Source organism: Molothrus ater, chromosome 2, assembly GCF_012460135.2.
Source record: "Molothrus ater isolate BHLD 08-10-18 breed brown headed cowbird chromosome 2, BPBGC_Mater_1.1, whole genome shotgun sequence".
NCBI classification, from domain to species: Eukaryota; Metazoa; Chordata; class Aves; order Passeriformes; family Icteridae; genus Molothrus; species Molothrus ater.
In genome coordinates, this window is record NC_050479.2 from 68,110,388 (window position 1) to 68,133,838 (window position 23,451).

Genomic DNA, 23,451 nt, shown 5'->3' on the forward strand with positions numbered 1-23,451 from the left:
TTTGGGGAATTACTGTTACAAGACTGAGAGGTTTTTTAGGAAAAATGTGGTTTGCCTTGCACGGTATCACAAGATTTTGGGGGGGGATGGGGGGGGAAAGTAGTTGGGTCATATTAAAATTTTATTTTATACGTGTGTGAAAAAGGCCAATCACTTGTTTTTAAATTTTAAAAGTTTAATAGTAATAAAATGGTTATAAAAATAGCAATACAATTAGAGTAATAATAATTTGGACAATTTGGATTAGGGCAATATGAGACAATAGAGACAAAGAGTTACGGACGTCCGGGTACCTTTTTCTGGGCAGCACGAGCCCGAAAAAGGACACCCGTTAACAGAGGATTAACCCTTAAAAGCAATAGCCTGTTGCATATTCATACACCTCATACATGATGCATAAATCCCATTCAAATACAGGATTCTGTCTGGTCTTCGTCAACGTCTTCCTCTGAATCCTAACAGCGCCTTCGAGGCGGGAAGAAGTTCGTTTCTTCTGCTAAGAGGGCAATAAATTCTTTTTCTCTGAAAGATTTAGGTGTCCTGTGGCTGCTATCTCGCTGCAAGTCCTTTCTTTAAAAAAAGTATCCTACATAGCATCGTTTCTATTTTAACATTTTTTATAACCTAAAACTATATTTAACACAGTACTTAAGAGAATTAACAGAGCATAACTTTCTTACACAACACATATAATATTCATTTTAATATTCGCGAAAAGCCAATCATAAAATACGCATTTTTCACACATGCAGGAGGGAAAGTTGTAGATCCACGTCAAGTACAACACACGTCTAAGAAACTTGGGCGGCTTTTAAACTAGGGACAGTCCCCACCGGACTGCTGCTCACGTTCCGTGACAGAGCAGGGCGCCCCCTAAAGCAGACGTCCCGACAGGCAGAGCAGCCATCCCCGAGGGAAGGTAAAGCAGGACAAATCCCACCTCCGGCCTTGGCACTGGGCTCCTCCCGCCGGGCTCTTCCCGCCGGGCACAGCGCGCGCCGCGGGGGGGGGGGGGGAAGGCTCCGCCCCTCGCGGCGCCGCGCGCGGGGTGAGGGGGCAGCGGGAGGCGGCGCCATTTTGGGCGTGCGGGGTCGGAGCTGCGGCCTTGAGCTTCGTGTCCTCCCCCGCGTGTGGCTGCTGCTCGGCCAAGCCGCTTTTCCTCCGCCGCCAGCGCTGCTACCACCGACCTGTGCCACCAGCGGGCGGGGAAGGGGCGGCGTGGGGATGGCCGCGCGCAGGAGCCGGCGGCTGCTGAGGTTGTGTGACGTGGGCGCAGCGTTGAGGGAAGTGTTTGTGTGTGGGGGAGAGGAGTGGGCTTTGCACCGTGGGGAAAAGGAGGGACGGGGCGGCTGATCCGGCTCCCCGAGCCGTCAGGCCGGTGGCCGTGCCTTCGCCTCGGACACGCCGCTGCCAGCCCGGTGTGGGAGCAGCGCCTGCTGCCCCCGGCTGCTGTGCCGTGTGAGGGGTGCTGCGCTGTGCGCTCCGTGAGCGCCGTACCACCGTGCGAGGAGAGCCAGCCAGTTCACCTGTCTGTAGGTTCTGGCAGATAGGCCTGATTTTTCCTTTTGGGAAAGGTATTATGCGGGTGGTGTTCAAGGCCTTGAGTTAGTTAGTTGATTGAATCTTCTGGATGTTTCGCAGGTCAGTTAAAGTGGTAAGTAAGTCTGGCATCCTTGTGTGCCGGCTCAGGTTCAGTGCTTACAACCAGTTCTTTACAGAAACGATACAGACCCGGACTTTTCCCATTCAGGGGGTGAGAGTGTCAGAGAGACTGCATTTTCCTTGAGCATACTTGCTCTGTCCTCTCCAAGGACGCAGGCAGGTGTGTTTTTGAGTGCAGCTTCACTGTCTCCGAGGTTCGCAAGGGACAGTCTGTTAGAGATTAGCAAGAAAGAATATTCCTACGTGGGACAGTCACAGAGCAGCATTTTCTGTCAATGGAGATCTTGTCATACAGCAAATGTTCACATGTTTACTATTTTAATTCCCCATCATGAATGGGGTCTGCTTAAACATCAACCCAGAAGATGAGGACACAGAAGCTAATAAAGTTACTTTTTTACCCCAGTACTGTGGAGGAAGCAGGACATTTTTTTTCTAGATGGGGATAGACTCAGTGAATAGTACTAATGCCATACTTGCTTTCTAATAGACAGAAATGAAGCGTGAAGAAGCTGAGGGCATGCATACAACACATAAATCTTGAGAGGAGGAGAGACCATGGTACCAATTCTGAGGAAGAGAGAGACTTGCACAGCCATGTTTCTTCCCCTTCTAACAGTAATGCTTTCTTCCAGGTACTAAAGTGCGGACAGTAACATCTCCTTGGTTTAGCCAGTTTGAGATTGAGAATGGCGGGTTTCTCTTCCTTTGGATGGTAGGTGATAAAGTGTCTAGAGTAACACCTTTTCTTGTGAGTTTTGTAAGTGAACATGTTGAGATAATGGCTACTTACAAATCTTCCCATAATACTACCTACAGATCCTTTTCAGATAAAGAAGACAATTATTTTCCTATCCAGGATGAATGGCATGTGGCACTTTGTTAATATTTAGTCATGGAAAGTTGAAATGTTTCAGAAAACACTGGAATAAACCTTCCAGTAGGAGAAATGTGTTCTTTTGTGTTTGAAACTGCATTTATTTGGTGGGGAAGAGTTTAGTCTTTATTGCATACTGTGTAGACTTCAAAATCCAAGAAATTCAGACTAATAGATGGATAATGACATGGCATGGTGGTTAATGCCATCTTGCTTTGTAACAGCTTGTCTCTGAACCTGTCTAGAACTTAGTGGTTTAGTTCTTAGAATGTAATCTATTTGGGACAAGGATTTTTTTTTTTTTTGCATATGCGTGTGTTTAATTTTAGAAGACATGCAAGCAAATGCTCTTGGTCCCTAACAAAAGTCCTTAGTAGTTCCAAAACCAGAACCATAACAACAGATTGCAGCTTTGATTTTAGGTCTTACTTGACTTATTCTGAATTGCAAATACCACCCGGAACCTCTTTGATTGGTTAACTAAATGAGTTAGTGGACTTTGGTTCATGCCACAGAAAACAATCCTCATGGTTGAAGTATTTGCATTTTGTTGGTGTATTAATAGTGATCTCAGACATCAGTTTGTGCGTTGGAAATTGGCATATCCTTATCTTTAAAAAAGATTTCAAACACTTGGCGAAATAACAGCTAGTAGAGAATAGTAGTAACATAATTCAGAGATTGCTGATGTAATTATTTTTTCAAACAGTCACATTTTAAAAGCTTGATTTGTAAGTTATTTAAGGCATATCATCAAATGTGACTGCTCGACTGATACAGCACTAATGCTTTTTACTAGAGATGAGCAATAAGTAATGTAGCAGTCTAGTTTAAACCATACTTGTGGTAGGTGATGTGTGTTTTTCTTCTGGGTGAATACATTCTAGTTGAGACCATGGACAGTGTGATGTCATAGGCCTGAGTAACTTCAGCTTTTTTATACTTTACTTTGAAAATGTGCATGCTGGTAATGTATTCATTCTTTTTCCTAAGATGCTTCATGCTGAAAATACAGTAAGGCTCTTGGAGTGCGAAGACGAAATTGGAATTGAGCCGTATTCTAAAAGAATGAAGTCAACAGAAGGGGCTTGTGAGAAACTCCCTGATGATGATAACAAAGATACTCAGAAGAAAGTGAATGTTGAGAGAAAATCAAATGATTGGATACCTACGTGTGCCTTAGATAACCAAGGGCAACATGAAATGCAGAAGCAAGAGAAAATACCTTCTGGTGCCTTGGGATCTTTGAATGAAGTTCTCCCTGAAAAGAATCCAGTGCTTAGTCAGCCATTTGATTTAGAAACTGGGCAGAATATAGATCCTCCTTTTACATCAATGAATTACTCTAAAGTTGAAGAAGAGAAGGACCCTTTTATTACAGATAATGGTGGTGAAGATAATACTGAAAAAAGCACTGCGTCATTCTCAATAAATAGAAATCAATCAGATGAAGACTTTTTTACAAGCAAAGATTTTATAGGACCTATTTACAAGCCTGCCAAAAGTAACAAGCCAGACAAATCTGGCAATTGCAATGAATGTAGGAACACTGGAGGAGATGAGAATGAATTATGTGAAAACAGATGTAAAAGAAAGGAGGCAAAGAAGATGCAGGCTGTTTCTGCCACTGTACCAGAAATAGATGATCAGCTGGATCAGTTCTATAAAGAAATTCACCAGCTGGAAAATGAAAATTTAGATACTAATGTTCAGGAAAAAGAAACTGAAATTTCTGAGGAACAACACTTTCCATTTAACTCTAGTCAGAGCTCACAAGAAAATTATCAACCTGTACTTTTGGGCAGTCCACACCCATTTTATGAGAATGGACAGAGTTCTTTGGGGGAACAGAACAGTCAGAAAACAAACAATGAGCAGCAGTTAGTTGCGGAAACAGGTGGCTGGAAAACTGAAAATACCTTTAATGGCCAAGTAGATACTTGGAACTGCTCAGTGCCTGAATTCAGACCTGCTTGGCAGACTAGAGCATCTTTCAACAAACCTCAGGGACCTTTTCCTCCTAGATTCAGCCATCAATCCCATTTTCAGATATTTGATCCCCCACCTCGAATCCCAAATGCTCCCCCTCCTCAGAATGGGGGATTTCCTTATGAAAGTTACCATGGAAATACTGATATCAGCAGTCATGGTCCATTGCTTGATCAAAATACCAACTATTCTGGTAATACTGACATCCATAATACTCAGGTCTTCGGGAATGGGAATAATGATCAGAATGGACTCCAAAGTAATGGTTTCTGTGAAACCAGAGAAGAGCGTTGGAATGATCCAAAAGCTGACAGTACAGAAGGAATGCACAACTTTTCTTCATTGCAGTTATCTGAAGAAAAATTCAGTTGTTCACAGAAATTGCTTCTAATCCTAAGAGGCCTACCAGGTTCAGGGAAATCCACACTTTCTCGGTAAGTGAAGACTTTAAGCTTGAGAAGTTCATTCAAGTAAAATTTTTTAAGAATTTTAAATATATCTGTAAGCACTAAGGAAACATTTTAGTTTGTAAATTAGACTCTTAAAATGCAGTAGTTTAAAGCTGTCATTTGTACTTAAAGAGTGCAAGTGACCATAAATATTAAAAATATTTACTTGGGGGTTTTGTCTCCCTCAGAGTTTTGATGACCAGGAGCTCCTCTGTGTTAAATTTAAAATGTTGAGCATCCATTAGGTTGCATAGTCTTTTATTCTGAAATTTTCATACTAGTATGTGGTAGTCTGCTGCTTTTTTTTTAATTCTTAAATTCCCTAATTAAAAAAAACCTCCCATCAAGTCTGACAATGTCAATTTGACTGAACCAGAAGTCCTTTCTTATGCCCATGTAAAAATTTTCAAAGGCCATTAGAAGAATGCTGCTACCCTGAAAATACCTGGTTTTGGTGAATTGAAGAAACTGAGCGTTATCTCGTTCCATTTTGTCATAGTATGGGCTGTCAATTCCTCTTCCTTGTTTGTGAACAACACACGATAAAAACATTATTTTTTCTTCCAAATATACTTGTTGAAATCTGACAAGGTTAAAAACAGGTAATATCTCCAACTTGGATTTTCCCTTTGTGGTTTTTTGGCCTATTTTAAAAAGTACAGAAAGTGGACAGAGCACAGATGGTACCTGTATTAAGTGAAAGTAAGTTTGTCTTGTGTATATAAAAAAAGAAGTTTTTGAAACAGTACTTACTGATTGAGTTTCATCCAGAAACTGCATCACAGGATGTCTTCTGTAGTTATCATCTGTTGTATGTGAGGAGTCTGTAGAATAGGCACAGTCATCATGTTCTTTTTTTTTTTTTTAATGTAAAGGAGTAACATTCTATTTAACATTCTATTAGTGGATTTTTTCCTGGTATTTAGGAGACATATTACAACTAGAAATCTCTAATAGGTATTTTTTTTATATGTTTCAGTTGTTTTTGCAATAATTTTTTTATAGTTACTGATTGCTGTATTTTGCAAGCCTGCATTTTTGAAGCTGCATGTCCCCATTTGGTATTACTGCAGTAATACCTTTAATATGTGAAGGCAACATAAAACATTTTAAAAATAACCCTGTGGAAAAAATGCTGCCTCATTCAGTTTAGAGATTGGATAAAACTTAATATGAAGATACGAAATATATTTGTTTTCCATGTTTGGTGTGCTAAATTGTCTCTAAATCTTTCTCCAAATATATTACTCATATAATCTGAAAAATTTTAAATATCTTCAGGTTTTTAAGAACACGTTTTTGTGCTTTTTTTCATCTCTCAACTGACTGTGAGATCAGTTACTAATTTTGTTTAGCAGATGGGAAAATGGGCACTATGAGATCAAGGTTAAGAATAGTTACCAAAAGTGAGTGCAGAATTTGAACAGCATGGGGCTTGCTCTCCAGTGTCTTCAATTACATGCAGTTTCATATGTTTAATGCTTGGTTGCAGTTGTTAATTCCCATGAAATCATGGGTCTTGGATATCCTTGGGAAAGAAACATCCCAGAATCAATGGGTGCCGATGGGGAAAATACCTTTATTATTAGTTAAGTCTTAATAAACATGTTTTGAACGTGTTTTTCTGTGTAACATCATAGAGTTCTGCAGCGTAGCCTAGGACAGCAATGATGTTATATCTGATGCCATATTAGTACCCACAGGTATCTTTGCAGATATTTGCATTTTTGGCAGCTGCAGACAAACCTTTACTATTTGTGCCAGTAAAATAACTGTGAAGGAAAAGCAGAAAACTGGCATTGTCTGTGTGAAACAGCACTAGAGAGGAATGAGGTGTATCTTGTGAGTGGGTTTCCCAAGCTGGAAATGACAGCAGAGCCAGTAGCGAGACCTTGGAATACCAAATTTCTATTTGTGTTTTGTGCTGAGTAAGGGTTTTTAAGTACAGACACTTTTCTTCCTGCTCACAAACTTGACTTGTGTCTGTCTTGAATCTTCCACTGAAGTTTATTTTTTGTTTTGAGTCTTCCATTCCAACTAAATAGTTGGAATTATGGGCATGTTTTTTGGAAGAGAGTAGTGGGTGTGAACTAGTTCATTGTTCTGCTTGGAGAAGGTCTGTCACCATGCTGGATCAGGTCAGGTATGTCTTTGTCAGGCCTGAGCTTAAAAACGCCTCAGACATTTCTATGGTCTCACCAAACTTCTCTAGTGCAGTACAAACCACCTAAGTAAGGAAGTTGTTCCTAATCTCCAAAATGATGTTCTGAAGACATAATTTGCATGTCCTGTGTTATAACATGTGTTGTTACGTGGTAGAATGTGGCTCATGTTCTTTGCAGTTTCCCTCCTGATAAGGGAGAGGTTTATTCACTGTAATAGGTTGACATCAGACCTTTTACTGTCTCCACTGCCAGACTAAACAAGCCCAGCTGCTATTAACCTCTCCTTAGATGTTGTATGCCTGTAGCCATCTTGGTAGCCATCTGTTCAGCCCTCCCATGTTTTTCAGCATGTCTTTTGAACTGGGGAGTCCTTCACTGGATACAGTATTTCAGAATTGACCACACAAGAACCAGGTAAAGTGTGGGTGGTATCTTCTTAGGTGATCTACTGGCCACGCTTCCTCTACTAAAGCCCAGGTTGTGATTTGCCCCGCCTTTGGTGAGGGTACACCATTCACTCATCTCATTTGATGTCCACTGTAATCCTCAGACTCTTTTCAACAGAGCTGCTCAACCACTCACTTTCCTGCCTGTGCTGAGGCTTAGGTTTCATCATTTGTAGAGCTTTACTCTTTCTCTGTTGAGCTTCCTGATGTTTTGCTTAGCTCAGTTCTTAGGTTTTTCTGTGGCCTTCTGGATAGATGCCTCACTGTTCAGCTCAGTGTTGAGCATCACTGCTAATCTGGTGTCATCTGTAAGTTCTCTGCCTCATCATCCAGGTTTATGATGAAGATACTGAAAAAGTGATCTTACTAAATCCTTTTGTTGTTCTCTGCTTGTTACTGGCTGGGAGATGATGTTGGAAGCTTTGATAATTTCTGAGTATGCTGCATTCATCACTTGGTCCTCATTGACAAATGCACTTGTTTCATCAGAGTGCATTCTGGTCAGTAAAGAATGGCTTGTCTGTTGCAAACCCCACACTGGCTGTTCTTGGTTATCCTAATTTTCTTAACGTGTTTGGAAATAGATCTGAGGATGCACTCCATTGTTTCTAGGACAGAGCTTAGGTGAGCTTGAGCAGCCAGTAGTTCTTTGGGTCATTGTCTTTACTTGCCTTAAATATGAGCATAACATCAGCCATTTCTGGCTCATTGGGGAGCTCCCCTCATCTCATGGATTTATTTCCTGTGTCCACCTGACTTAGGCAATCCTAGCCACTGAGGCTCATACGAAATCTGTTTCTTAACTATCCATTTCCATTTTTGTATTCCTGTTCATATCCAGTCATGGCTTTTGGTCTGTGCTCACTAATTCCATATCTGCTTCTAAATACTAAGCTGATTTCTTCAGTTTGATCTCCAGTCTTCATCCCATTTATTCCCAGATTCATTTTCTCCCTGTTTCAGTCAGTGGTATTATTTCCCTCCCAACTTCATTATGCCAGTTTCTTCCCTCTGCTTCACTCTGCCTTGGCCCTGTTTCCTAGCTCTACTGCCAGTACCAAGTTGCTTGTTCCAGTGTTTATACCACTATGCTTCCCATGTCCTCCTATTTTAGGCCAATTTTGTTCCTTTTGTTGCCGTTTGTTTGATGGGAGAAATGTGTTCTTACAATGGCAGTATTGGTCCTGAATCAGCTTCCTGCCACTGCCAGATTGCTCTGTTCAGGATTGGGTTTGCCGTGAGAATCATGAGTTCTTTTAACTACTATTTGCTATGCACATGACATTTTAAAGTTGTATACCTTGGGCAGATTTACAAAAAGGTTTTGCAGGGCAAACAAACGCATGTACTTTGTCAGATTTCACTTCTTCAATCCAAAGCTTCTCAGAGAAAAGCTTGGAATAACAAAATACTTTTGTTTAAAAAATAAATGCTTTATTTTTTCCTTGGTTTTGGAAGAGATTGAGCATTTAGTTAAAAATGTTAGAAAGCAGTTTGGCCGGACAGATACCCAGCAGTGATAGCTTTGGCCCAAGTAACCAAAGTCTGCTACAATTAGAAGTAGATGATAATGTGATCTTACAGTCCTGGTAAAAGTTATAGGAAAAGAGACTTGTATTTTTAAAATATTTTGCTACTGAATTTGGCAGCAGTTGCAATTTGCCTTTTCTCCATAAATACTTAGCATTAATTTGAATGAAAGAGAGCTTAATGAAATTGAAAGAGCACATATTGGTGTCATTTAAGCAGTCTGTTTTTTGTTAAATCCAGTAACGTATAAAGACAGTTCTCTTTCTCTGGGGCCATTTTTCCTCAGAGGGAAATCTTCTGAAGGGAATCATTAGAGTTAATGCTTATAGCTGGATGTAGAAGCAGTGGTGTGCTGTTGTTTCTAATTATATATTTATTTTAACAGTGTTATAAACAGTGCTTTTAGAGGAGCATTTACACACTCAGTAATGCTGCATATTTTTAAACTATATTTAGTTATTGCCTACTTTTTTGCTCATCCACAATATAGTAGCTATTTTAAATAGGTGGATTATTTATCTTTTTATTACAAAATCATTTATCAAAGTAGGCTAACCAGGATACATATTTGGGGACTGTTTTAAAAGGATTTGTGTGTGTGCATGCATTGGAAAAAATGTGTATTGGTTTGCTAAGTAGTTAATATTTTGGTTTCAACATGAGATTTTTGTATGTCAGGATAATAGCTTCTATTAGATCAGTAGTATTTCTGGGAAAAGTAGGCGAGCTGCTTTAATTTCAGTGTCCTACTGTATTCAAAGGTGGTGTTTGCTTGGAGGGAAGGTTTAGGGTGAAAAGGATGTATTCCAGCAGTTGGATAATATGCTACCCCTTTCAAGCCATGTGCACATACTGACTAACCTGGAATTTGACTCTCAGTGGAAATACATTTATCTTTTTTTCTTTTTTCATCTCTTAAAAGTGAAGTATTATCTCTGTGGGTTTGGATAGTATTGATGCTTTCTTTCTGTAGATATGATTTTTGTTCTTTCTGTTCTCTGGTTCATGGGACTGGGAAAAATTTTACTTCCCAGTACATGTTAGAGGCAAATGAATTATGCCATATGATGTCAACCAATAGTTTTCTGCTTTGAATTTTAGAAGTTTAAATACTGCAAATATAGTTTACTATATTAAATCTATTATTTCAGTTATATTGGTCCATTAATAGTTGTGGTGTGTTCTGAACTTCAAGGAATACTAACAAACCATTTCAAGAATACACTTTGTTGATGGGTTTGCAAGATTTCTGAACCCTTGTCACTATAATTCTTTATTGCTACTAATGATGTTTGCACGATACAACAGAAGAATTCAATTCAGTGAGTTATTCTCCAGAACATGAACAAATAGAGTCAGTTCTTAGAAATAAAAATGAAAATCAATGTCTCATTAATGCTGATTTGTCAGTTCATATATTCCTATAGATACCTGATGCTCAGGCCCCTAGGAACTGTAGAGGTGTGTCCATCTAGTCAGCCAATAGAAGAATCCCAGATATTATTTGCTATTTTTTTTACTAAGGCAGATGCTTCTTTAAGACATGTGTATGTACATTCAGCACACTAGGAGTGAGTGTGGAAGATGTATCCAGTTTTTCTTGCATTATTAACTGGCAAATGTAGCATACTGTAAATAAGAGAATTGAGCCATGTGTGAAATCCCAGCCAAGTAACTTAATGAATATAAAATTCTTAAATATTTTATACAAGAGAGGAAGAGGGATAAAAAAATTGCTGCTGTGTGTGGTGTATGATTTACTGGTGCCATTTGATCTATTTAGAACAAAAATAGATGATTAATCCTTCTGCACTCTTATAAACCAGTGTAATACACACCCTATTGAAAGATCTAGGCTGTAACAAAACCTATAATTTATATAAATTTATAATATTTATAACAACACCAATTATTTATCAGTGTTCAAATAAAGCAGCTGAACTTTAAGTGTATCATGCTCTGCTTTCTCAAATACCTTTGCTATTTGTCCTGAAGCAACCATAACGGGCCTGTTGTTGGTGACAGGTGGCAAAACACAGCAAATTCCTTGTGTAGGAATTACATTCAAGTGGCTCTTCCTGCAGATATATATGGGAAAGCTTGGTAACTTAGAAACTAGCATATCTTTGTTCCCCTAAGTTATTTGGGATCTGGCCAATTCTTTTTTGTTCCTACCATCTCAGCAGTAGTGCAGTCCCACATACTGCTAGTGCAGTTTGGTTTTTGTAGCCTGTGGGTATCTTGCCTGTTTCTGAGCTGGAATAGTTGCCTAAATTTCCATAGATATCTGGATGTTGCAGTGGGCTCCACATGCTCTGTGGCACTAACGGGCTTGTTCTGTTTTCAGATTTAAATATACCATAGAATTAAAAAGGGACAAGGAGTCTCTTAAGAAAGTCCAATCTACACCTATTCTGTAGGCTGGACTTTAAACAGAATTGTACTGTTGTCTCAGTTACATAAGGTTTCCATTTAAATACCAATTGCCAAGGACTTTCTGAAACTAGGTTTACATTTGGCAGAACAGGGAGTTCTCATTATCAGATTGCTTTCTAGACATATTTCCAAGTGAGGATTGAGATGGAAAATGTTAGCAAATATATTTAATTATTATGAGGTACTTACTGCAGTATAGCTGTAAAATTAGATGAATACAAACATCTCTTGGGAGTGGAGAAGAAACAATAAATACAGAAATAGTAGAGAGAGGAAATATTGCTTTGATTTGGATTAGAATTATTGGTAATATATATGGGTGTGCTTTTTATAAATCTGAAGTTTGCAAGAAGTTCAGAAATAGGTCACAGTTCAATTTATTTTAGTTATAATTTTTTAATGTGTTTATCTAAAAATTAAAAGTCAATATGTTTTTGTGTTTTCCTTTAACAGTGTTCTGCTTGGTCAGAGTTGTGATGGTGTTGTGCTCAGCACTGATGATTATTTTCGTCAGCAGTATGGATACACCTATAATGCTGCTCAGCTTGGTGATGCCCATGAGTGGAACCGGAAGAGAGGTTGGAATGAATAAAAGGCATCCCATTAAGCTGTGTTATATAGAGGAAATAGAAGTGTAGCCTAACATCTATGAGTATTAAGAGTCTATATGAAAAGGAGTATATATATTTTAGCAAAGTGTATATAGAAGTATTTCAAGTGCTTTTTATACTTTAATTCATGTATGTATATACATTAAATTTTGAACTTCTACGAGGTTCAGAGTTAAAAATAGATAACCTTGTTTCTTTGGGCATCAGGTTCTTGTTTCTACTTCTTTTCATTCCTGCCTGTACCTTGTATTCTTTCTCTCAGAACAGAGTGTTTCAGTCAGAGTAGATTAGTGAAAGAAAATCCGGGGCAGTTTTTTTTTTGTTTGAGTTACATGTGGTTTATTAACTTGCACAATTTTTCATTTCAGCAAAGCAAGCAATGGAGCAGGGAAAATCTCCAGTTATAATAGACAACACTAATACTCAAGCCTGGGAAATGAAGCCTTATGTGGAAGTGGTAGGTTTTGTTGCATGACTGTCACCAACTTAGACTCAGACTTACCCTGGCTGCATGGGATAAGTTGATACGTTTTGTCCAGAAGCATTTTTAATCAAGTTTTTAAAAAGAGAGACTGCTTATTGATAATGATTAGTAATTGGTGTGGCAATGGTTTAGATCAGTTCAAGAACTGACTTGATTTAATTCGCTTAGCCTGAAATGAAAGCTACGACAGGCTGGGTGTAAGTGAAATTCAGCAAGTACCACAGTAGAGTATGCTGCTGCATCTGTTCATTATATTTGTCTTTTATTTTTTTCTTATGTTTTATGTGATCATGATACATATCACACATATTTCTTTGCTTGCTGCAGGCTCTAAAAAAAGGATACAGAGTGGAATTCCATGAGCCAGATACTTGGTGGAAGTTTGATCCTGATGAACTAGAAAAGTAAGGTTTCTCTTACACAAATCATGGTACTTTATATATATAGAGAGACAGATAGGCAGATAAATATGAATGCATAAATATATATGCAGTAAGTTATATTTTATTCAAAATATTTTCTCAAGTTCCTTACCAGTAATATGAAATGTATTTTATTTAAATAGGGATTTTGAGTATACATTTACATGGAAGTTTTATGGATAAATAAGTAAACCAGCTCCATCTTGTTTGCCCAAAATGTCAGTATTAAAATTTTATTGGACATGTATAGATGTGACTTAGAGTACTGCTGAACATGGGTCGTTGAACTTCTGGGTTCTGAGAGTGCTTAGGAAGCTGCTTATTCTTCTTGGTTAATGTCCTTTTTGTCTCAGATATATCTGCTTTAGGAATCTATGAGGTATCAAACCAGCTCAAGGATATTTCTTTGTTTGAAAAGTAGTGTAATATTTTCACAGTCGATGACAGAGTTCTCACTGATTTTTGTTTTATATACATCCAGCTGACTTTGCCTCTAATTGTTTCAGCTTTGTAAAGTAGCCCCTACAGTGCACAAAATACATGTATTTATATATATGTCTAATGCTTGCATTACTGACTTGGACTCTATTGGGTTTATAAATGTTCTAAAGTTTTCACCTTTTGCTCATAAGCTACCACTCACTTGTTTCTAGAGATGGAGTTCTCTCTCTGTAGAATGATAGTAAGTTCTTCTAGTTTGGCATGCAGCCCAGCCAAGTTAGGAATCTTAGTAATCAGGCACTTAAGATTTCCACTACACAAAACAGACTAATTTTCCAGGAAAATTCATGTTTCCAGATGATCTTAACAAGCCACAGGATAAACTGTTGTGTTGTTACTGTTGAATTTTATTGTTCAATTATTAATTGTAGGAGTAAAGTTGATATCTTTCCCAGAGCAAAACCCTTGAAACTGTGAAGTGCTGTTACCAGTTCTTAGAAGATTCCTAGAAATATTTTAGCAGTTCTGGTTGCTTTAAATATTTAAACAGAGGTCCATTGCCTGGAAACTTTATTTTTTGTGAATTTAATAAAGGTGGTGATGTAAGTTTTTCATTTTGTTCTTTAGTTACTTTGGGAGAGGATCCTCAGTTTTGTTTCATCAGCAAACTTGCTGAGGGTGCAGTGGTAAAGGGTAGTATGGAAGCATTTACTAGTGGCTGAACTTTTATCATAGGTTTTTTAGCTTTTATCAAAAGATTCTGTGTTCCTCCATGCAAAACAGTCTTTCTCCCCTATCTGTTAGGAGCTTTTGCTGGTATGTCTGCTTTGGTTCAGATAGATGACTTTATGCTCTCTCAGCATAGCAAAGCTGCCAAAGAATGAGTGAAGACATGTCTGAAGAGGAGATACCAGTATTAAATGACACTATACAGCAAATTGATTTCCTTTTTTAAATCAGTTTCTATGCTTGATGTGATTTTGCTGCTGGTGATTTTATTATCCTGCCTTACTCTGCAAGGAGAAGTACTTTGTCTTTTATGAAGTGATTATGCACAAGTCCATTCAGTTGTGGATGTGTGTGCACTTTATGTCCAGTGCACTTGAGCTGTAATTTTTTTCAAGGAGTACGAAGATAGTGAAATATTGAATATTGATAGGAAAATATTGAATAACTTTCTGCTTTCACCATTTGGCATTAAAAGACTTAGACTTACTCTTCTCATTTTTTGTCTGTCACACATGTCAAGTGCTTTATAAAATCCACATATTTCTAGAGGGTTGACTTTTTTCTCTATCATTACCCTTGTTCTCATTTGTGAATAAAATCAAAACTGCTAAGACTCACCAAGTGATTAGTTCAACATGCAGCTGCTCCTGGGCTGCTTTAGCACAATGTAGAAATTAAAACCATTTAAAACAATGAACCACATGCGATGATCACTCCAGCTTCTGGTGTTGTCTCGGGGAAGAGTGTGAGGGAAATGCTCTGCTTAAGCATTTTCTTCACAGAAAGCAAGCTGATAAAATGCACCTTTAAGGAGCCAATGTAATTTTGAATCGTTCTTCGATCACCAGTTCTGCTTCCATTCTGAATGTGAAATTAGTATGCTACCTGCTGTGTGCTTTGAGCTCTTGTCAACTTGATACTGAGGGGACTAGTGGTGAGGAATCAGTCTTCTAAAATATTTCTGTATGGAATATTGTCTGTCTTTCCAGTGTAGCCTGTTTGTTTCCACTGTTGATTTCTCCTCTGTAGAAGTGATCAAGTTGTTAAGGCCCATACCTCTTCTGTCCCTGGAGAAAGTACAAAGATGCAGAAATATATTCCCTGTTGGTTTGTTAGGGACATAATTTATCTTGGACATTATTTCTTGGCAATAAGAAGTATTGGGTCATGATAAATGCTTGTTTATGCTATCACAACCTTTTATTTCTGTTTTATGTCTCTTCTTTTAGATTCATTTCCGTTACAATTCTGTCAATTCTCTGACATTCAGTTTGTGCATGAGGCTTGTGGTTTTCTTCTGGCAGAGACTGAAATTCTCTGCTAACATGGATTTTAAGGTCCTATTCTATAATTACCAAGGAGATTTTATGTGTGTGTGTATATATATGTATATATACATGTATATATATGCTCTCATATAATTTGCTTAGGTTCTTAATAGACCAAGTTCTCCCTGAAAGTAGCTGGTTACTGAGCACTGCAAGAATAGGACAGCACCTTTGATACCTTTTCCCTTACATGTGTTTCACTACATTTCTGAATTTACAAGTGTGAGCTACACCTAGTAGATTAACGTGTTCTGAGTGTGTTTTCATGGTTCAGAACTAAAGTCGCTTCTTATTCTGTAGAGGTTTCTTGATGAGAAAATATTCTGTCATTAAGTCTTGAAACAGTGTAGTTGCATATTTTATGCTAGTTTGAACATTTCTTTCATAAGGAGTAGTCTGTGCTATTATTAATCTCTACTCGTTAGCTAGTATACCATGTAAAATCTTGATGAATAAATAGAAAAATCCTTCTAGGGTAATTCAGGTGCATAGTTATAGTGAATAACATCACATTTGTGTATGGAGAAGAACAACTGTATTGTTTACTGTTAACTCAATATATGCAGCTGTGAATTGTTAAAATAAACCTTAATGCAAGCTGAATACCTTGAGAATGAGGATAGAGAGTATAATGAAAACAATAAGAAAAATTGAGAATTTAGAGGGTTTTTTCTCAGAGACTGTAACATACAATTTTACACATATCTATATATTTACTTAGATATAACTATATATAGCTATAAACATACCAGATAATTTATTGAAATTTTTGTTTTTGTAGGAGAAATAAGCATGGAGTCACTCGTGAGAAGATTGCTCAGATGTTGGAACGATATGAATATCAAATATCCATCCCTATTGTCATTAATTCAGTGGTACCTCCCCACAAAAACACTCAAAGACCACCTCTGCAGAGAAGACATAGGTGGGGAGACAATACAGACTCATGGAGTTCTTTCAGTATTTCCAGTAGCCAGTAACACAGTTGCAGTCAGTTAATAAGAATCTGTTATTTGCCCTTTTAAAACACATCATCACTTCCAATAAAGTAGTGATTTTCTGTGTTTTAAATAGGCCTATTTCAAGACCTATTTTCTTCTGGAGGTTGTTCTTTTTAATGGACTTGCATGTAAATAAAATTGTACATTTAATGTTTTTTAAAACTATTAAAGTTGTAAGACCTTGGATTTTAGTAAAATATTTAATATAGTATGGCATATAGCAGTCTTTCTTCGGAAATCTAAGACAATGATGTCATATATTAGATAACTGTTGAGCAGTTTTTTTTAAAGAAGGGGTCATATTAAGGATCTTTTAAAAGAGAAGTAAAGCTCAAAAAGAAGAGTTTATTTATTTAATAATCAATTTTAATTATAGTTATTTAGTCTTCTTACCTTTTTGGAGATTTTTTTGAAAGCAGTTATGCTCTGGATTGTCCTTTAGTTCTATTTGGCATGTATTGCCAATTGGCAAAATTTTGGCATGTGTTTTTTGACCTCAGTTGAGAGGTTTAATATTTTTGTTGTTGTTTTCTTGGGGTTTTGGGGCTTTTCCCTTTCTTTTTTGGTCTCAGAAGTTCATGTGGCAGCTGAAGCAACATTCTGCCAGTACAGTATTCACCAGTCATAAACTGTGCAACCTGAATTATTTTTTTATTTATTCTCATCAGTAGTATATAAACTGCGATGATGTTGGCACACCACCAACTTGTTTTGTTCTGACTGAAAAAAACCCTGAATTTTATCACTAAACCATTGAAATTTCACAGCTCTGTCTTTCTAAGTCAGTTTCTTTCATTTGTGATAAAAATGAAGTTTTAAGAAATTAGGCTGTCAATTCCCAGTCCACAGTTAGGATGAATCAATTCAGTATAAATAGTGGATATAATTCTGTAAAACCATCTTGCATTCCTAATTTTGGCATAGCCAATGTAATCTGTTTAGCACATAACAAAGAATGAGCCAGCATGGAGACTGACTAACTTACTGCTCTTTTTCTCTTAAAAAAATTATGAATTTGTAAGTGTTCACTTTGCCTTTTTTCTAACAGCTTGCTGTATTAATAAAATATATTTGTGTTCATTATTGTTGAAGTAGTTCAATGCAACAATTTATATTTTCAGGCTCGTAGGATTTTGTACAGATGAGCATTATTGCTGCCCTGCTAGCTGAAATAATCTAACTACTCTTGACTTCCTTATACACTGAATGACCAAACATTGACTAGGAAATTTTGTCAAGAACATGAGTATGTAACAAAAAGAATATAGATGGTTATCTACTACTCATTTTGTGTCACAGTATCAGAAGTTTGAAAATTGCAAAGCGAGCATAATTTTTTAAATTGTAGACAATTTTTCAATAGGCCCTAAAAATTACTTCATCAATAAAGTCTGAATACCATGAGAGCTGAAAATCCAGCTGTATAATGAGGTATCTTTCTGTGGTTTTCTACACCTATTGTGCAAATTTATGTTTTAATTATTTGAACCAGAATTTAAAATCTCACTAGCACCTGCATTGTTAATATTTTGAATTATGTGTTTGTGTAGAAAAGAGATTCCCCAACTATATTAATAATCTTCCTTTATTGTCTGTTACTCATTTAAAGTATTTACTGTGTTTTAGTTTTCATTGTTATATTTTTCCATGTCTCAAAGGAATCATGGATATCATTGTAAATGCTCATTAATACTTCAATTATGCCAAAGTTTTTATATTTAAACATGAAAGTACATTTCAAGTGTGGGGAAGATAAAAAGGTTTTAGACTCATTTACTCTATTTTACTGCATGCTATAACATGATAAAAATTATTGAGGCTTATGTAATATTCACACAGTGCTAAGGCATAGCAAAAAAGAGCTGATTATTGAAGATTGAAATGGGGTTGTTTAGCAGTATTTATTTGAATAGGTACTAATTTGTACTGTTCTAAGATGGTGCAGCTTTTCTTGTGATGCCTTTTTAATTATCAGTGCATGGGAGTGTTTTTGCTGTGCAAAGCATGTTGATCAATTGGCCTGCAGTATGAAAAGGACACTTAATGAAGGGAAGCTTTGCAATTTGTGTATCAAACATTTGTAAATTGGTTCATCTGTACAGCTGTATTCTAAGGTAAGTACAGTGACATGGTAGGTGAAAACCCACTGGAATTACTCTCCGTGTAACACTTCTATTTCATGGTATAATCATTTTTTATGAGGATATGACAGTCACGGATCATAGACATATCTCAGAAGTTGATTTTACCATTTACTATACTATTTATAGGTAAAAAATTATGTGAAATACATGTTACAGATACTGAATTTCTCATGCCCTCAAAACCAAGGAAAATTAGTTATTTGGTCAAAATGTGCAAGAAATGTAAGAACTTGCTGCTTAGCTAGACAGGGGATCTGAAAATTCTTACTGTCTGTACTTTCTGTACAGTACTTCTGTTGATGATGATATTGTAACTAGAATGAAGGTTTCCCATTGTTCACTTTTTAAATAAATTGCTAGTTCACCATATTTCATGAAATAATAATGTCAGATTGGTTTTTGTTTTTAAATTTAACTAATGCATAGAGCCATTATATTATAAGTAAAAATCCTAAGTTTTTCCTGCATACTTGAAACTAGTGGGATGTTTGGTAAGTAAATTTAAGAGTTAACTTTTCTAAGCATGAAATTTGAATGAAAATTAATTTGTAGAACATACATAAATTGGTTCATTCTCAAGGCATCAATATAGCAGACCACTTAGCATCAGCTGTATAGGAAAAAGTGCTTTAGTTTTACTGCTTCATCTAAGCTGCTGTTTCTTGGTTTATTGGTTTATATCCTGAATTACCAAAAGTTTTCATCAGCGTTCTTTGGGCAATGTAGTTTTCTTATTTTAATTTCGTATAGATAAGAAAAAAATCACCCCCACAAGACCAAACCCTAAAAAACCTGTGTGCTAGTTTTGGGTGGGATAAAGTTAGTTGTTTTCAGAATAGCTGGTCTGGGACTATGTTTTAGATTTGCCTGGAAACAGTATTGATAACACAGGGGTGTTTTTGTTACTGCTGAGCAGTGCTTACACAGCATCAAGGCCTTTCTGCTCCTCACAGAGAGTTGGGAGGGGACAAAGCTGGGACAGCTGACCCCAGCTGACCAAAGGGAGATCCCAGACCTTATGGCATCACACCTGGTATATAAAGCTGGAGGAAGAAGGAGTGAGGGGGTTTGGAATGGTGGTGGTTGTCTTCTGAAGCTCCATGTGATGGAGCCTGGCTTTCCTGGGAGATGGCTGAACACCTGCCTGCCTGTGGGAAGTGGTGAATGAATTCCTTGTTTTGTTTTGCTTGCATGTGCAGCTCTTGTTTTACCTGTTAAACTGTCTTTATCTCAAACCGTGAGTTTTCCCACTTTTACCTTTCTGATCCTCTTCTTCATTCTATCAGGAGAGAGTTAAGTGAGGGGCTATGTGGGACTGAGGTGACAGCTGGGGATAAACCAGTGTAACACTGCTAATTTTTTGAAATGTGATGTTAAATTATCTCCTGTGAGGTATCCTGTCTTCTGTTCTTGTAGCCATACCCTCTTGAGGTTCAATTTAGTTTGCCATGATGCATAATTTTATAAGCTTTTTGTGTTTAAGAAGAAGGCCAAGATTTCATCTGACATCTGTCTCTTGAAACTTGTTGCAGAGATGGTTGTTTCTCTGCTAATAGATCACTGAAAACAAGGCATTCTCTAGCTAAGACTCATAACATTTATATTGTTTGTGTGTCTTTCCTGTTGTAATTTAGACTGTTGGTATTTTCTTCTTTTAGCTGAACAATAAATTTCATTCTCAGTGAATTAGAAGAATTCTCACATTCATGTGTGGCATGTAGTTTTAACTGCTGCTTTCTCCTAGTAATCATGTTCTCTGGAGGAAGTGTTTTTGCTCAGTGCTGGTACATCATGGAGATGAGGTGACTAGGTATATGTTGAGACTTCAAAAGAGCAGACAATACAATATTACAATTCCCTGTAAAAAGCATTAAAAAGACAGTGTTGAAATGAAATTGAAAGTAAGCCCTCATTTTAAGTGATCAGATGTTTCATGTGGATCAGATGTAGAAGTATTTCCCTTTGGGGTTTCTAGATTGATGCTTGTCTCATTTTAATGTTTGTGTTCTTGTCCTTTTGAAATAAAAGCAAGAGCAGAGAATAAAGCTCTCTATTAATATCCTAGGTGAAAATCTTATACATGAATAAATTTGTTGTGGGGTTGTTTTTTTTTTATAGACTAATTAGTTGAAATTAGCTTCAAACCTGCTTATTTTGAGATCACAGAAAAAAAAAGTGTGAAAACATAATTGGTTTTATTTAAAAAAAAAAGGTAACAGTTTATCAAGGTCTAATCATCTCAAATTTGTCTTAATTTATTACTGTAGTAATGGAGGAGCTGCAAATGGTGGCTTTTGGTTGAGGTATGCTGTCAGTGTAATTCTAGATCGAGGATAATAAAAGCATTGAAGTATTTTGTCTGGAATTGGTCTTTGCAGTTTCCTTTTAGCTGATAGTGCTGCCGCTTCATTTCTCTGGTAGGCAGGCAGTCCTTGACCATGTCATGTGTACCTTACTGATTTATAGTGTTCTTGTAACAATATCATGTTGTGCCAAGCCAGAATATATCCATGAAAACCGAAAACAAAACAAATCAGTTGTACTTGCAGTCTTTTTAATGATGTTAAATTTTTTGTTTTGTTAATCCAATCTAAACTACTGATTTTTAAAAAGGCTGAATTCTCTTGGGTCATATTGTTTAACCTCTTTCTAAATTGCTAACAGACAATTTAGAAAGAGGTGCTGCTTTAGCTTACTGAGTAAGCATTTGCTTATTTCTAAGAGGTGTATTGTATCATGTACAAATCAGTCTTAGTCATAGGCCCATAATCCTGAGTGGCTGTTATATCATTCATAATACTTTTAGGGGTTTTTTTTTTCCTTTATTCATTACCTTTAGGTCTGGGTAGCCTGTATTACAGGTTATAATAGTCTATGAGAAATTACTGAACAGCTTATCCCACATCTTGCTCTTAACCATTAATAGTTTCTGAAGGCTCATGAACCTGGCTTAGGAGTGGATGGACTGTATTACTTTCCCCCATTTGGCATTTTTCCTGATAGCCTGCAAGATGGATACAGCGTTTTTCAGGGACTTTGACAACAAAAGTATAGACATGGAATAGTCTGCCCGAAGCAGGTCAGGTCTGTATGTCTCAGCTGCATTTGTGGCTCTTTGCAGGCATTTGCTACATGTGCTAAATGCTCAATGAATATTTAGCATTATCCTTCACTTTATGGAGACTGTGCTTAAGGCAGTGCAGCAAAAATGCATTATGTAAGATTATAAATTGAACTCTTTGTATGTAATATGTGAATGGCAGAGCATTGTGTTTCATTCTGTTTCTGCTTTGTTCCTGCAGTCTAAACTGAGTTCTTGATTCTAATAATTAATACTTAAGTGCCTTTCTTGGTCCTAGGTCTAGATCCTCTTAGATGAGAAGCAACAGGTGGAGGTTGCAACATGGGGAATTTGTATTGGATAGTGGCTTGTGTAATCTCATCCTTGGAATATTCAAAACTTTTATGGGCAAGGCACTGAGCAATGAGATCATGATAGTGCTTTGAGCAGAGGTTGGACCATATGATCTCCAGAGGCCCTTTCTGGCAGAAGTTATTTAGTTATAAGTGATGGAGTGAGAGCAGTGTCCAGAATATCAGAAGAGTTAGCCCTTACCTATCAGAGCAGAGTTTTAAGTCACTAATGGAAGTGCTGCCTGGTCTCAGGGTGTTGGATGCTGGCTGTGATGTTGTTCTTATTCTCAGGTGGACCCTAAGTTTCTGGCTTTAACTAGCAGCAAAACTGGCTGTGCCCTTTATTCTGGTTATGTTGTTTCATAGCAGTGTTGGCAGAGTTGTTCACAGGTTCAACAGGTTGCTCAGTACCTTTAGCTGCTCCCCTTTTCTCTCCCTCAGTGTCATTTAGCTGTATTGTCTTTCCAGAACTAGAAGATAATAGTATTACTATTATCTACTACTATAAAATTACTAAAGTAATTTTTTATTTTCTGTCCAAAGACAAATTTCTGTTTATGCTCACTAAATTACAGAATTGAAAGACAGTTTTCTGCACCTATTCATCCCCAACACTCTAGGAATAATACAGGGCTGTTTTTTAAAAAGTAATCATCTTTAAGGGGCTAATTCATAATGTCTTTTGTATATCTCTAGCCCTTTGGTAAAAGATATTTGAAAAGGAAAATGAGTGAGTACCAAGGTGTAGTATACAGAAATAGTAAAATTTGGATGCTAGCATGACGAAGTATGGAGATTTGTTGGAAAAGGTGTAATAATGTCCACAGAATGTGCATTTTAACTGACTACTCTGTGGCTTCTTAGTATTTCAAAGAGCATTTGAGATGCACAGAATGAGTGCAACAAGTGGAACAGATGTTCTGAATAGCATCATTGTCTGCAGTTACCAGTATTTGAATTTTAATGTTGCTATAACCTAGGTTAGAGGCTGGTTACTTAATATTTGCTGATCCTGTTTTCTTTTACTGTTTTCCTGATGTAACTCCCCCCTCCCCCTTTTTTGTTTCTTCTTTAACTGCTTTTTCTCATCTGAGTTCTGTGTGTTTTTTAGTGCAGTTGTCTTCATAACTCTGGATCCATCTCCTCCTTCCCTTTTCTTCCCTTCATAATAAACTTGTGTGGAGAGCTACACCTTATTCTCTAACTTTTAAAATGCTTCCTGTCCCTTGCTGATTTAAAAGCTGAGCATATAGTATCCCACCCCCTAAGCTATTTGAATTTTTTTCTTGTTTTGTTAAAAGTAGTATTTTGTGTCGTACAGTA

The 23,451-nt window shown here is 37.1% G+C and overlaps 1 protein-coding gene across 5 annotated transcripts in view; it reads left to right on the plus strand.

The window, feature by feature from the left end:
• The first annotated feature begins 1,085 nt into the window (after nucleotides 1-1,085).
• Nucleotides 1,086-23,451, plus strand: part of N4BP2L2 (NEDD4 binding protein 2 like 2) — a 41,454-nt gene continuing 19,088 nt past the window's right edge. For 3 of the 5 annotated variants that reach the window (XM_036406710.2, XM_036406739.2, XM_036406728.2), the window contains exons 1-7: nucleotides 1,086-1,256; nucleotides 2,298-2,377; nucleotides 3,533-4,962; nucleotides 12,008-12,132; nucleotides 12,534-12,622; nucleotides 12,977-13,053; nucleotides 16,351-16,494. In XM_036406710.2, coding sequence (XP_036262603.1) covers nucleotides 2,375-2,377; nucleotides 3,533-4,962; nucleotides 12,008-12,132; nucleotides 12,534-12,622; nucleotides 12,977-13,053; nucleotides 16,351-16,494 — 1,868 coding nt within the window. In that variant the 5' untranslated portion in view covers nucleotides 1,086-1,256; nucleotides 2,298-2,374. Of the gene's footprint in view, nucleotides 1,257-1,335; nucleotides 2,378-3,532; nucleotides 4,963-12,007; nucleotides 12,133-12,533; nucleotides 12,623-12,976; nucleotides 13,054-16,350; nucleotides 17,654-23,451 lie in introns of those variants that run through there. The other 2 variants (XM_036406747.2, XM_036406718.2) reach the window with 2 other exon arrangements.